This window comes from Cervus elaphus, chromosome 15 (assembly GCF_910594005.1).
Source record: "Cervus elaphus chromosome 15, mCerEla1.1, whole genome shotgun sequence".
Classification (NCBI taxonomy): Eukaryota; Metazoa; Chordata; class Mammalia; order Artiodactyla; family Cervidae; genus Cervus; species Cervus elaphus.
The window spans coordinates 15,707,005-15,719,954 of record NC_057829.1 but is presented as its reverse complement, the minus strand read 5'-3'; the positions used below and the strand labels follow the sequence as shown (position 1 = coordinate 15,719,954).

The 12,950-nt window shown below is 40.7% G+C and overlaps 1 protein-coding gene across 1 annotated transcript in view; it reads left to right on the top strand.

Moving 5' to 3' along the window:
* Positions 1-12,950, top strand: part of CCDC6 (coiled-coil domain containing 6) — a 109,524-nt gene that overhangs the window by 62,828 nt on the left and 33,746 nt on the right. The window contains exon 3 of the mRNA XM_043925017.1: positions 5,256-5,384. Within this exon, the coding sequence (XP_043780952.1) occupies positions 5,256-5,384 (129 nt within the window). The remainder of the gene's footprint in view (positions 1-5,255; positions 5,385-12,950) is intronic.

Below are 12,950 nucleotides of genomic sequence, written 5' to 3'. Positions count from 1 at the left end.
AGCTGCAAACTTTAAAAGATGTGAATGTTTGTTCCCTTGTCCATTCGTGTAAGTTAGTTCACATGTCTAGCGTACTTTGTCACACGCATGCTTCCTCCACAAGTGGTTGTGCTTTTGTGTACTGGCTGTACAGTTCTGTATAGAGTACAATATCTTTATTTCAAGACAAAGATGTCTGGAAGCAAGGCTAAAAGCAGCACTATATAGCTGATTGTGTTAGTCAGGTACCTAGGCTTACTTTGTCAAATTGAACTTAAGAACACGCTCTTGGAACGAAACTTGTTCATATGTAGAGGGCTTACTGTGTTGATTACATGATAATTATTTTTGGCAATCCAATGACTTAATGTAGTCACTATCCTATGGTGGCCTTTACTTGGTTCAGTGCAGATGACTCTAGTTCTTGGTAGTTGTCAATAAATGAGGGATGTTGGTTGCAGAACTTCAGGTCATGCAGAGAATGGTTAGCATTGACTAGTGTAAACAGAACTGGGGGCATCTTTCCTCAAGTTGAATCAAAAAAGCCAAGTCCAGGGCTGGTGGCAAGACGGCGTGCCTCCCTTGGCTCTGGGTGGACTAACAACAGGCCCAGACTTGCAAACACGCTTCACCAAGCCTGGGATTTGGCAAACCTGCTGCATGCTGGGTGGGTGGGCTGGCTTAGCAGCCAACCTCCACGTGTACCTGCAGTGGTGCCTGTACCTGCCGGAGAAGGTTTTGCCCGGAATAAAAGCCATTCAGTGAAGAAGAGTTTTTGAATCTCTGATATAAGAAGCCTGGTTCACTGAAGTGGCTCCAGAAAACTTTGGAAATTATGAGAAAGACAACAAATATCGGTAATTCAATGATGCTTAAGGCTAGTCTATGTTAGATCAACTTAAAGCTATACTCATGTTTTTTAATGGGCTGGAAATTGGCTTTGGGACTTCATAGGTGAGTGGATACAATGAGAAAATGCTCACATTTGAGTGCTTAGAATTTTCCAGGTTTGTAGTTGTGTTTTTGCTTATGGCCTTTTTCACTTATGTTAATATACTTTTCATGCTGAATCCCAGGGAACAAATCTTTATTTATATAACCCTAATTCCATTGTAAATGTGCTGCTTGTGGATCGTCAGTTATGTAATTTCCATTGTACAAGGTTTCTTGTTGTTAATGTTACAATATATTGCACGGTTAAGAGTTCTAAAGCTCTTCCATAATCTGTGAGATTGACTTTGTAAGAAGTATATTTACAGAAAATGCTGATTCTGACAACAAATTTTAATCTACCTAAGCATTTTACTTTAGATATATTAAAGGCAAACAAATGAGTTTTTTTTCAAACACATTAATAGAATTTACTTGCCTACTTACTTCTCAGTTTGAATGATTTTTGTTCCACTTCAGGATCTCTGATCTGATTAGTAAGATTAAGAAATGCCTAAGACGTTAAGACCTTTGATTAGAAATTTAAAATCATGTCTTAAATTTTACGCCCATGTTGAAGATGCTACTCAGAAATGAAACTGGAGTTTAGTTTTTCTGATAGGTCCTGAAAAGTAAAAGTGAAAGTGTTAGTCGCTCAGTCGTGTCTGACTCTTTGTGAGCCCATGGACCATAGCCCACCAGGCTCCTCTGTCCATGGGATTCTTCAGGCAAGAATACTGGAGTGGGTAGCCATTCCCTTCTCCAGGGAATCTTCCCAACCAAAGGATCCAACCTGGGTCTCCTCCACTGAAGGCAGATTCTTTACCACTGAGCCACCAGGAAATCATCTACAGGCAGGTGGAGGGAATTCCCTAGCAGTCCAGTGGTTAGGGCTTCATGCTTCCACTGCATGGGGCATGGGTTCTGTCCTTGGTTGGGGAACTAAAATCCTGTATGCTGTGAGGTGCAGCCAAATAAAAAAAACTAAAAAAAAAATAGATGGATTCAGGGTGTTGGTTCAAGTCCTGTTGGGGCCAAATAGCTTGAATTTAACTTCGTATCTGTTTGAAACAAATAATTTCTAAAATTTTCTCAGGTGCACTGTTATGAGGAAAACTCTGTGGCTATTAATTGCTCAATATTTCTTTCTCTGCCCTCTCTTCTTGCCCATCTTAACTCTCTTCATGATTGTTCTGGGGAGTTGTTTGTGTATTTCTTGCTGTATTTCTCTTTTTATTGGTGGTTTCTTGGTTCCAAGGGAGAACCAGATTTTCTGTTTCTAGTGTTCTGTTTGGAACGCTAACTCTGTGCCCTGCCCTTAAATTGCCTGTCACCCGAGAGATGGCAGAACAAAACAGGCAGCAAAGCTGTTTGTTCCAGGTCTGCCTTTGGGGGATGTTGAAAACTGTGAGTCTTTGGCTGAGTTATATCTCAGGATGGCTTGATATTTTCCAAATGGTTTGTATAACCCAGGGACCTCGCTTGAGTTCTGGTAACGACAGCTTCACCATCACATTTTCCTTTGGGTATAGCTCTTGAAAGGAAAAAGCCTTTTAAAATTGAGGGCTTTTATAGATTTTATTACTAGCTGAATCAGTATTCTTAAAGGAAATACCTTATCAGTTATTGACGGTGTTAGACCATCTGTCCGTATATGAGTCTTTTCCTCTAGGACAATGAGAATCTTACCTTTGCTCAGATTAATATTCTGTGACAAATTGCTGCCTGGGTCTGGGGGAGAGAATTTTTGACATTAGATTGCATCCTTTGTTGTTTTGGGCTTCCCTGGCAGCTCAGACGGTAAAGAATCCACCTGCAATGCAGGAGACCCAGGCTTGATCCCTGGGTTGGGAAGATCCCCTGGCCAGTATTCTTGCCTGGAGAATTCCATGGACAGAGGAGACTGGCAGGCTGTGGTCCATGGGGTCGCAAAGAGTCAGACACAACTAAGCAATGAACACTTTCTCTTTATTGTTTTAATTTACTTAAGAGCACAAGTATAACACTAAAAAAAAGGAAAGAAGGAGGCTCTTTGAAATAAAAGTGGCAGCAGTTGAAAACATATTGGAGAGACTTCCCTGGTAGTCCAGTGGTTAAAAATCCACCCTGCAATGCAGGGGACACAGGTTCGATCCATGGTCAGGGTGACTAAGATTCCACAAGCTGTGGAGCTACTAAGCCCATGTGCCGCAACTAGAGAATCCTTGTGCAGTGAAGAATCATGCATGATGCAGCAAAGATCCTGCGTGCCACAGGTAAGAATGATGCAGCCAAGTAAATGGATAAAATATTTTTAAAAACATATTGGAAGAAAACACATCTAATATTTAAAGAAAACGATGCAAAAGGTTTAAAAGTTTTAAGACAAAAGTTCATTTTTCTAAAACCAGTAGATATCATTTAAGCTTAGCATTCATAAACTATTTTAGGGCAAAGATAATGTCTTAACTATAGATTTCACTCCCTTCTGCCTCAACTGTGCGGGTGGAAGACACACCATACAGGTAATTTTTATAGAATGCAAGAGTCAGAAGAAGATGTACTTGTGCTATTTTTTTCCCTTATAACTGATGCTTGTTCCATTGGGGGTCTTTGTGTCTGAAATGCTGAGAACTGTTCTCAGCCTCTGACCATTCCTCTTAGTTCTTTTAATTACTGCTTGATCTTCCAGAACCTGAATTTTAATGGGCTAGCTAAAAATAGACTTGTCACTGTAAGCACCTCTTCACATCTGCTTGCTTTCTGAGTCCCTGCAAGGTTGACCAGCTTTTTAGGAGTTGCATGTAAAAAGCAGCTGGAGGAAAACCAGCATCTGTTTAGTCAATATTTCCCGTGTTGAAAGACGATGTCAGGTTTTGAACATTTTTGTTTTCTTCTTAAACACCAAGCATGGTACTTTCATAGCAATGGAAATCGTTTCAAGTGAGGAGATGATTAAGTATAACTTTTGAGGTTTTTAGGCACACTGAGCGCTCTCTCGTGCAGTGCACCCTCTGTGGGTTCACAAAGAGACAGCTTTTCCTGGGCAAGCATCCATGACTCACTGTTCTCTGTATTTAGTCATTTAACCTTCTGAACGCCAGGCGAGCACTAGGCACTTGTGTATGGAAGAGTGTCTAGCCCGCCCCTCAGAGGTTTGCTCAGGCTCTGGTAGGAGAACTCTGGTTTAGTGTTTAGAGCATGGTTTGGGCCCCAGGCTCTGCCACGTTCCAGCTGAATTACCTTGGTCTGGTAACCTGTTTTATCACATGAGATATGGGGGTTGTCATGCCCGCCTAACACGAGCCTGGTACGGAGTGCCTGCCTGAAGAAATGGTTTTGGAGCTAGAATTAGGGAGCATTGATCATCTTAGACCTCAAAATCAAACTGTGTGCTTCATTGTTTTTAATAACTTTTGCTTAATTTGCCTGTGGTTCTGAAAATATCAGGCCCTGTGGCTCATTCCTGTTAACCCCTACTATGAATCAATAGCCCCTCCCAGCTGAGAACATTGGAAATAAGGCACAGTGATTGATGAGAACCCCAGTTGTTGTGTGTCCACTGAATTTCTTTTATTCTCTTTTGGTTTTGAAGTTTGGAGTACATTTTTTTAAGATTTCTTTTGCAGTGGCACCATAACCTTATCTTTTAATTGCATTAATAAGAGGCTTTCCCTCTTGGTTTTCAGGAAAGGTGTAGAAGGTGTGAGGTTGGTCTCATTATAAGAAGTTAATTTTTTGTTTGTTTTTTTTGCCAAGTATGCTTACTAGTACACTTGTAAACAGCATTCAGAATACTTTACCTGGTATTTTTTGTGATTGTAACTTCTCTTCCCTCTCTACACACATTATATGAATGCAAGTAACTGTAATTCATTTAATAAAAACACAGTTGCAAAATTTCTATTTTTTAAATAATTTCTGTGGCCAAGGTATAAAAATTTTCAAGTCTCTAAGGGTTATATATATTCTGAAAAGTATGTTTCCTTCCTTTCCTCATCCCCAGTTCTTCCCTATAGAGACAACCACTTACATGTTCTTCAAAATTGAAATTGGTGTTTAATCATGGTTTGATGCTCTGATATACATATATATACATACACATTATATATGCACACACACATATATATGTATACATACATACAGACAAGTGCCTCTGATTATGCACTATAATTTTTGGTTATAAGTTAGAGGAATCAGAAGCAGGTTACTAGGTGTACATTTGGATATACGAGCAGAAATGAGTAAGGTAACTTTTATGATGACCTCCTATACTTGGTTTAACCAGCTTTTAGAGCCAGCATTGTCATGGCTTTTGAGTGTCTTGATTTCTACATCTGTGTTTTTTTTTTTTTTTCATTTTCCAGTTGCAGCATGAGAAAGCTGAACTAGAACAGCATCTTGAGCAGGAGCAGGAATTCCAGGTCAACAAACTGATGAAGAAAATTAAAAAACTGGAGAATGATACCATTTCTAAACAGCTTACCTTAGAACAGGTAAAAATATATGGTTCTCTCTCTGTATCCTTAATTAGGATAGTTCTTTTTTTTTTTTTCTCATATCATCAACTATTCTTTCAAATTTTAAAAGGTCCTGTGGAATATCAGTGAAAAACATTTTTCAACTTTTTCTTCACACAGTGGGGACTTCCTATCTGAAGTATGCATTGACAGTTCTGCATAGCACCTCCTTACTCTCTGATGCTGTTTTGTTCTTTTAAACCACAACTAATAAGGTTTCAAGAGATATGTTGTGATGTACTGATTTATAGGCAGGAAATGTTAGGTTCCTTTTGCAAAAGAGGGAAGAATATGTTTTGAACCACAGGATCACTTCTGTGAAAGTTCCTGAGACAGTGGGACTGTGGAGCAAAAAGTTCTCTTTCAAGCATTCTTCAGAACAATTAGCATTTTTGTCTTTGAATTATTAGCAACCTTGTATGAACCTTGTCTTTTCCCACCTAGATGTGTTGATACAGGTATGGAGTCCTAGACTCAGCCACTCATCCTGGTTTGGTCACTAAATTAGTTTTGTGAGCTTGCATTAATTTCATTAACTTCACCGGGGTCCAAGTTTTCCATTTGTAAACAAGAGAAGCACAAGCTCCAATCAGGAGTGGGAAGCTTAGAAAGGAAGGGTGGAAGGTAACAGTCACAATCCCTTTGTCCATCACCCTTGGTAGACATTAGTATTTGCCTTAGGAGGCCAGGCTGGTCCTTATCTGCCAACCCAGAATCTGCCCACCGTTATCTGTCCTGATGGGTGGGTGTGTCAGACAGAAGTTCCTGTTGTCTCTGGCCTAAGTGCTCCTGATGCTGTTCCCATGCTAATTTATTTTCCTGAAGTTGGAAGAGACCAACCATAGTGTACTGCTACCTGGTTTCCATGTAGAATTCAGTATATTGACATTTTCTAGCTGTTCGTGATTTTGATCCCAATCATCATTTTGATGATTTGGCCGAGGCTTCTGTGCAAAGTTGTCTGATTTATCCCAACTTTAACGTCTTTCATATGTGGATCTTAGTCCATGCTAACTGGTTTTTGAATCACCCTCAGGACCATTCTCATTTCATCACTGTACTTGAGACTGAATCGTTGTGGAATTATCAGGTGTAAGAGAAAGTGAGGGTTTATTTTAAACTAATTGAACTGACTTTTATTTTTTTCTATTATTCTTCTATCTACCTATATCAAAGGATGGGTTATGGTGTTTTCCAAGACTTTGAATAATGGCCTTGAAATTTTTTTTCAATTCCTTCTAGGTTAAAGAACAAACAAGTTCCATTTCCACAGGCTGGCTATTTTAAAAAAACCCAGAGTAATCTAGTCCTACTGTTCCTCTTTGGAATTCAGGTGCAGTTTCCAAATTTAGAAGACTCCTCCACCTCTCACAGCTTAAAAACATCTTGTTCCAAAGTTCTCCTGTTTAATTTCCAGGATAGACAGTAGCCAGTTCCATTCACATTAGTTTTGAAAATTCTTGTGTAAGCCCCTAACATCCCACAAACTTGTTATTGGTAATTGTTGATCAAGATGTAACCAAGTGACCAAGTGGAATTCTCACCCTGGTTGGTATTGTGAGAACTTTACTTGGTCAATACCTTCTCTGTGATGGCTCTCAGTAATGGAAGCAGCTTCTACCTTGTATTTGCTATTAGATTCCAGAGGAGACTTTGGAACCGTGACCCCCAAAGTTTAGCTCTGGCCACAAGGTGGAGGTAGTGGCCTAGAGTCAGAAAGAGAAGGGAGAGAGGATGGATGGCTTCCCGGTGTTAAGGCTCATTGGAAACTTTATTGACTAAATGCTTTTAAAACTAGGCACGAGGTATACCTTCTCCCCAGTTAATGACTTAGTCCACTGTAAGACTTATGTCAGACCTCAACACTAAAGAAATGGATTTCCACAATGGAACATGTGCAATGTACATGTTTACATGTACTTACATGTAAACTTTAAAGTAAAACTTTACTTTACAATTAAAGTCCTAAACTGGAAACTTAACTTCAGATGTGGGATGAAGTGAAAAAAAGTGAAAGTGTTTGTGGGGTATCAAGTCTGCATTTTATTTTTTTAATTAAAAATTTTTTTTTATTGGAGTGTTGATTTACAATGTTGCGTTTCAGGTATACAGCAAAGTTATACATACACATATATCCACTCTTCTTTAGATTGTTTTCCCATAGAGATCATTACATCAAGTCCTTGTTTTAATTAAGATGGAGAAATGTAACATCATCATAAAACATTGCCCCCTTTCTTCTGGGTATGTCTAGGATGATTAAATGTTGGGGATTTCACTATATTTTGTTTAGCTACAAGTAATGTTAGTCTGTGTTTGGAGAGAATGATTATGTTCTACGGTAGAAACAAACCTCTTCTCTGTTTCCATGGATATGCTCTGACCCTCTTTTGTGGCCATCTTTTGGGATTGTCATCTGTATTATAATATTTACTATATATGTCATAATCTGTATAATATAATATATCTTGTATTAAAGTTATTATAAGAAGAGCCAACACAGGTATTATATTACTCATTTTGAGGATATGTATGTGGTACATGCCTTTGCTCTTCTCTCTGACAACACATTTTTAGAACTGAAAGCTATTTGAAGGCATTTATCCTTTGGGTCTGGTGCCTTAGCACTGCTTTGTTGGAAGAGTTTAAATAAAGTGTGGATTTGGACAGGTTACTGGAGAGCTGTCATTTGTCCTTCAAAAGGCAGCATAGGGTCGGGCTGGTTCAGGGCACGGGTAATGGACTTGGATAGACCCAAGCCCAGCCTTGCTGCAGGAGCAAGGATGTGTGAGGAGACAGACATGGGAAAGCTACGCAGTAAAAAGTGGATAGAGGTTCTGCATGGGGTAGGGGTGCTGAGAATACAGAAAAGATGGTGAAGACGTAAAGTTGAATCCCTCTTCTTAGTTACCGGGCAGGGGGAGAGATGGTTTCGGCAGTCTGCATGTGTGGTGTCTTTGAGGTGCGTGTCTTGCAGAGGCAGCCACGTAGCCGTACTGCGACTCTTGCAGGCCTCAGTGTTGGGAGGTGCCCAGAGGTTCCTTCAGCCACTAGCCAACATCAGGTGACTGCAGAGGTTTGAGAAGACCCCGGCTTCCAGGGCCAACACCCCCTTCTCCCAGTGTCCAACACCATATATAATTTTATCCTAGAAGCAAGGCTTTAGAACAAATTTCAATCCTCAGCACGAAATTTTTTGTTGTCCTATTTATTTATCTGTTGATGGCTGCAGAGGGTCTTCTTGCTGCGTGGGCTTTCTCTAGCAGTATGCAGGCTTCTCATTGCAGTGGCTTTTCTTGTTGTAGCACTTGGGTTCAGTAGTTGTGGATTAGTTACTTCACAGCATGTAGAATCTTCCCGAACCATGGGTTGAACCTGTGTCCCCTGCATTGGCAGGTGGATTCTTAATTACTAGACTATCAGGGAAGTCCAGTTTTTCTTTGTTCAATTTTTAAAAAAGGTTATAAGGAAACATTTAGCGTATTTGAAGTTCTACAAAGAGGAAAGGAACATTGTTGCTTTCTAGCTCTGAGTACAATGGTTCTGGGTTAAGAATAGAAGATGGCCTATCTGCCTTACTTGTCTAGCAGGTAATACAAGCCAACTGACGTCACAATCAGTCCACATACAATTCTGATGCTTATTTTTAGTAGCTGCAGTGACTAATTCTAGTGAGTTATACAGATCATCTGTTGTCCTTGTGACTTAGCAGCTAATTGAGTGGCTAGTAGCTTGTGTTCAGGTCTGCGTTATTGATTGGTTGATTTTTTTTTTTTTTTACGTTGGAATAAGATAGCTCCTCAGTTCATGGGTAAAGTGGGCATACTGGCTTTTGTTAGAATTCCATGCATCCTGGCGGCTACCCTGGAAGGCTCTGTTGCAGTAGCTCTGAGGAGCTCTGACTGGCTTCAGAGAACAGCCATGTTCCATGAGCCTTCATTTGCATTAAGGAGAGGAAACGGGGGCTTCTGCCACCAATACAGGAGACGCAGGTTCGATCCCTGGTTGGGGAAAATCCCCTGCAGAAGGGAATGGCAACCCACTCCAGTATTCTTGCCTGGAGAATCCCATGGACACAGAAACCTGACAGGCTACGGTCCACGGGGTCCCAGAGTCGGACACAACTGAAGCGACTTAGCACACACACACGTGTGTGTGCACAGAGGAAATGTAGTGACCCCTATGCATCATTTGAAGTTTGATTTCACAGACTCATCTCAAATTATGGAAGTCTTAAACTTTTTTAATGATAAGACTTATCCATTGTGCTTTCAAGAAGATGTGGAAAACCTAAACATGGAAGTACAAACATGAAAAAACATCACCTAGACTACAGTCCCCCACTCCAACAACTGCTCTTCATATTTTTTCATCATCTTCCTGACCTTTGTCTTTTTGCTCCAACAATAGTGTTGTGAACAATATATACAGTTGTCTGACACTGGTAATAACACTAATAATAATGTGTCTAACAATAGTAGAGAAAATTAGAGATACCAAGGGATACTGTTGTTAACAATATATAGTGTTGTCTAACACTAGTAATAACACTAATAAGTGTTGTCTAACAATAGTAAAGAAAATTAGAGATACCAAGGGAACAAACATTTCATGCAAAGATGGGCACAGTAAAGTACAGAAGTGGTATGAACCTAACAGAAGCAGAAGATATTAAGAAGGCAAGGATACACAGAAGAACTGTATAAAAAAGATCTTCACAACCCAGATAGTCACGATGGTGTGATCACTTACCTAGAGCCAGACATCCTGGAATGTGAAGTCAAGTGGGCCTTAGGAAGCATCACTATGAACAAAGCTAGTGGAGGTGATGGAATTCCAGCTGAGCTCTTTCAAATCCTAAAAGATGATGCTGTTAAAGTGCTGCATGCAACATGCCAGCAAATTTGGAAAACTCAACAGAGGCCAAAGGACTGGAAAAGGTCAGTTTTCATTCCAATCCCAAAGAAAGGCAATGCCAAAGAATGATCAAACTACTGCACAATTGCCCTCATCTCACATACTAGCAAAGTTATGCTCAAAATTCTCCAAGCCAGGCTTCAACAGTATGTGAACCGTGAACTTTCCAGATGTTCAAGCTGGATTTTAAAAAGGCAGAGGAACCAGAGATCAAATTGTCAACATCCATTGGGTCATCAAAAAAGCAGGAGATTTCCAGAAAAACATCTGCTTCTGCTTTATTGACTACACCAAAGGCTTGGACTGTGTGGATCACAGCAAACTGTGAAAAGTTCTTAAAGAGATGGGAATACCAGACCACCTGATCTGCCTCCTGAGAAATCTGTATGCAGGTCAAGAAGCAACAGTTAGAACTGGATGTGGAACAACATACTGGCTCCAAATTGGGAAAGAAGTATGTCAAGGCTGTGTATTTTCACCCTGCTTATTTAACTTCTGTGCAAAGTGCATCATGTGGAATGCTGGACTGGATGAAGCACAAGCAGGAATCAAGATCGCCGAGAGAAATATCAACAACTTCAGATACGCAGATGACTCCACCCTTACGGCAGAAAGCGAAGAGGAACTGAAGAGCCTCTTGATGAAAGTGAAAGAGGAGAATGAAAAAGTTGGCTTAAAAGTGAACATTCAAAAAACTAAGATCATGGCATCCGGTCCCATCACTTCATGGCAAATAGATGGGGTAACAATGGAAACAGTGAGAGATTTTATTTATGGGGATCCAGAATCACTGCATTAGTGACTGCAGCCATGAAATTAAAAGACGCTTGCTCTTTGGAAGAAAATCTATCACCAACCTAGACAACATATTAAAAAGTAGAGACATTACTTTGCCAACAAAGGTCCATCTAGTCAAAGCTATGGTTTTTCCAGTGGTCATGTATGGATGTGAGAGTTGAACTATAAAGAAAGTGGAGCACTGAAGAAATGATGCTTTTGAACTGTGGTGTTGGAGAAGATCCTTGAGAGTCCCTTAGACTGCAAGGAGATCAATCCAGTCAATCGTAAAGGAAGTCAGTCCTGAATATTCATTGAAAGGACTGCTGCTGAAGCTCCAATACTTTGGCCACCTGATGGGAAGAACTGACTGATTGGAAAAGACCCTGATGCTGGGAACGATTGAAGGCAGGAGGAGAAGGGGACGACAGAGGGTGAGATGGCATCACCAACTAGATGGACATGAATTTGAGCAAACTCCAGAGTTGGTGATGGACAGGGAGGCCTGGCGTGGAGTCCATGGGGTGACAAAGAGTCCGACATAACTAAGCAACTGAACTGAATAATACTGTATTGTAATTTGCTGCCCTTCTTTTAATTTTGTAAAGTAAAATGTTACAACCTGTGTCTGCACATTTTAGACAAGGTACACAGCCAGACATAATCACAGTAAACCCTGAAGTCAGCTTGATGGGAATTTGTAGCAAATCCTTGAAGATGTGTGGGTCACCTGAAGCTCAAGTACAGACATCCTTTGCTGTGTTTTGCTTAGTCATTTCAGTCATGTCAGACTCTTGTGACCCTATGGACTGTAGCCTGCCAGGCTCTTCTTTCTGTCCATGGGATTCTCCAGGTAAGTATAGTGGAATGGATTGCCATGCCCTCCTCCAGGGGATCTTCCCAACCCAGGGATCAAACCCAGGTCTCCCACATTGCAGGCAGATTCTTTACTGTCTGAGCCACCAGGGAAGCCCTACCTACTGCTTTTCAGGGAGAGGTGGAGAAAAGCCTCAGAGCATACTGGAATGTAAGTGAGAGTTTGTGCCTTGGTAGTAAACAAACCGGGGGCAGTAGTAGGTGGTACTCAAGGAGCTTCAGCAGGCCCTTTTCAGTTGATGTGTAATTGAGGAGCTGTCAGAGTGGGATGAAGCCAGCTGAGGGGCCTCCCCTCCACACCTGTGAGAGCAGACACTGAGCTCTGTCAGGAACACAGATTAAGTCCCTCTGCAGGATATGAAATGAAAGAAGTCCTTCGTTAGGCCTTGTTTCAACTAAGTACCAAGACTGTGTTCCATCTTCTCAGGTATTATTTTGAAGCACCAAGATAACATTTGCCTTGTGCCTCAGTTTGAACAGATGATGGCAGGGACAAAATTAAAAATGAGTTTTCTTTATGAAGAAAGAGGTACCTCACCATGATCCAACCATGTATGTTCCTGGTCACGCACTGGTGGTGAAGACTTTGCCTGTGAAATTGTAGGGCATGGGTGTGCTACGTAGAGTAAGGGCAACAGAATCCAGAGATACTGTACTGAGACTTTCTAGTTGCTTGTAATTAGAATGTATAAAGTCAGTTCTTTTAAACTTTAAACTTTTTATTTTGATTGGGGTATAGCCAATGAATAATGTTGTGGTACTTTCAGGTGAACAGTGAAGGGATTCAACCATATATATACATATATTCATTCTCCCCCAAACCCTCCTCCCATCCAGGATGGCACATGACATTGAGCAGAGCTATACAATGGGTCTTTGTTGGTTATCCATCTTAGATATAGCAGTGTGTGCATGACCTTCCCAAAGTCCCTAACTATTCCTTCCCTCCGGCAACCATAAGTTCATTTCATG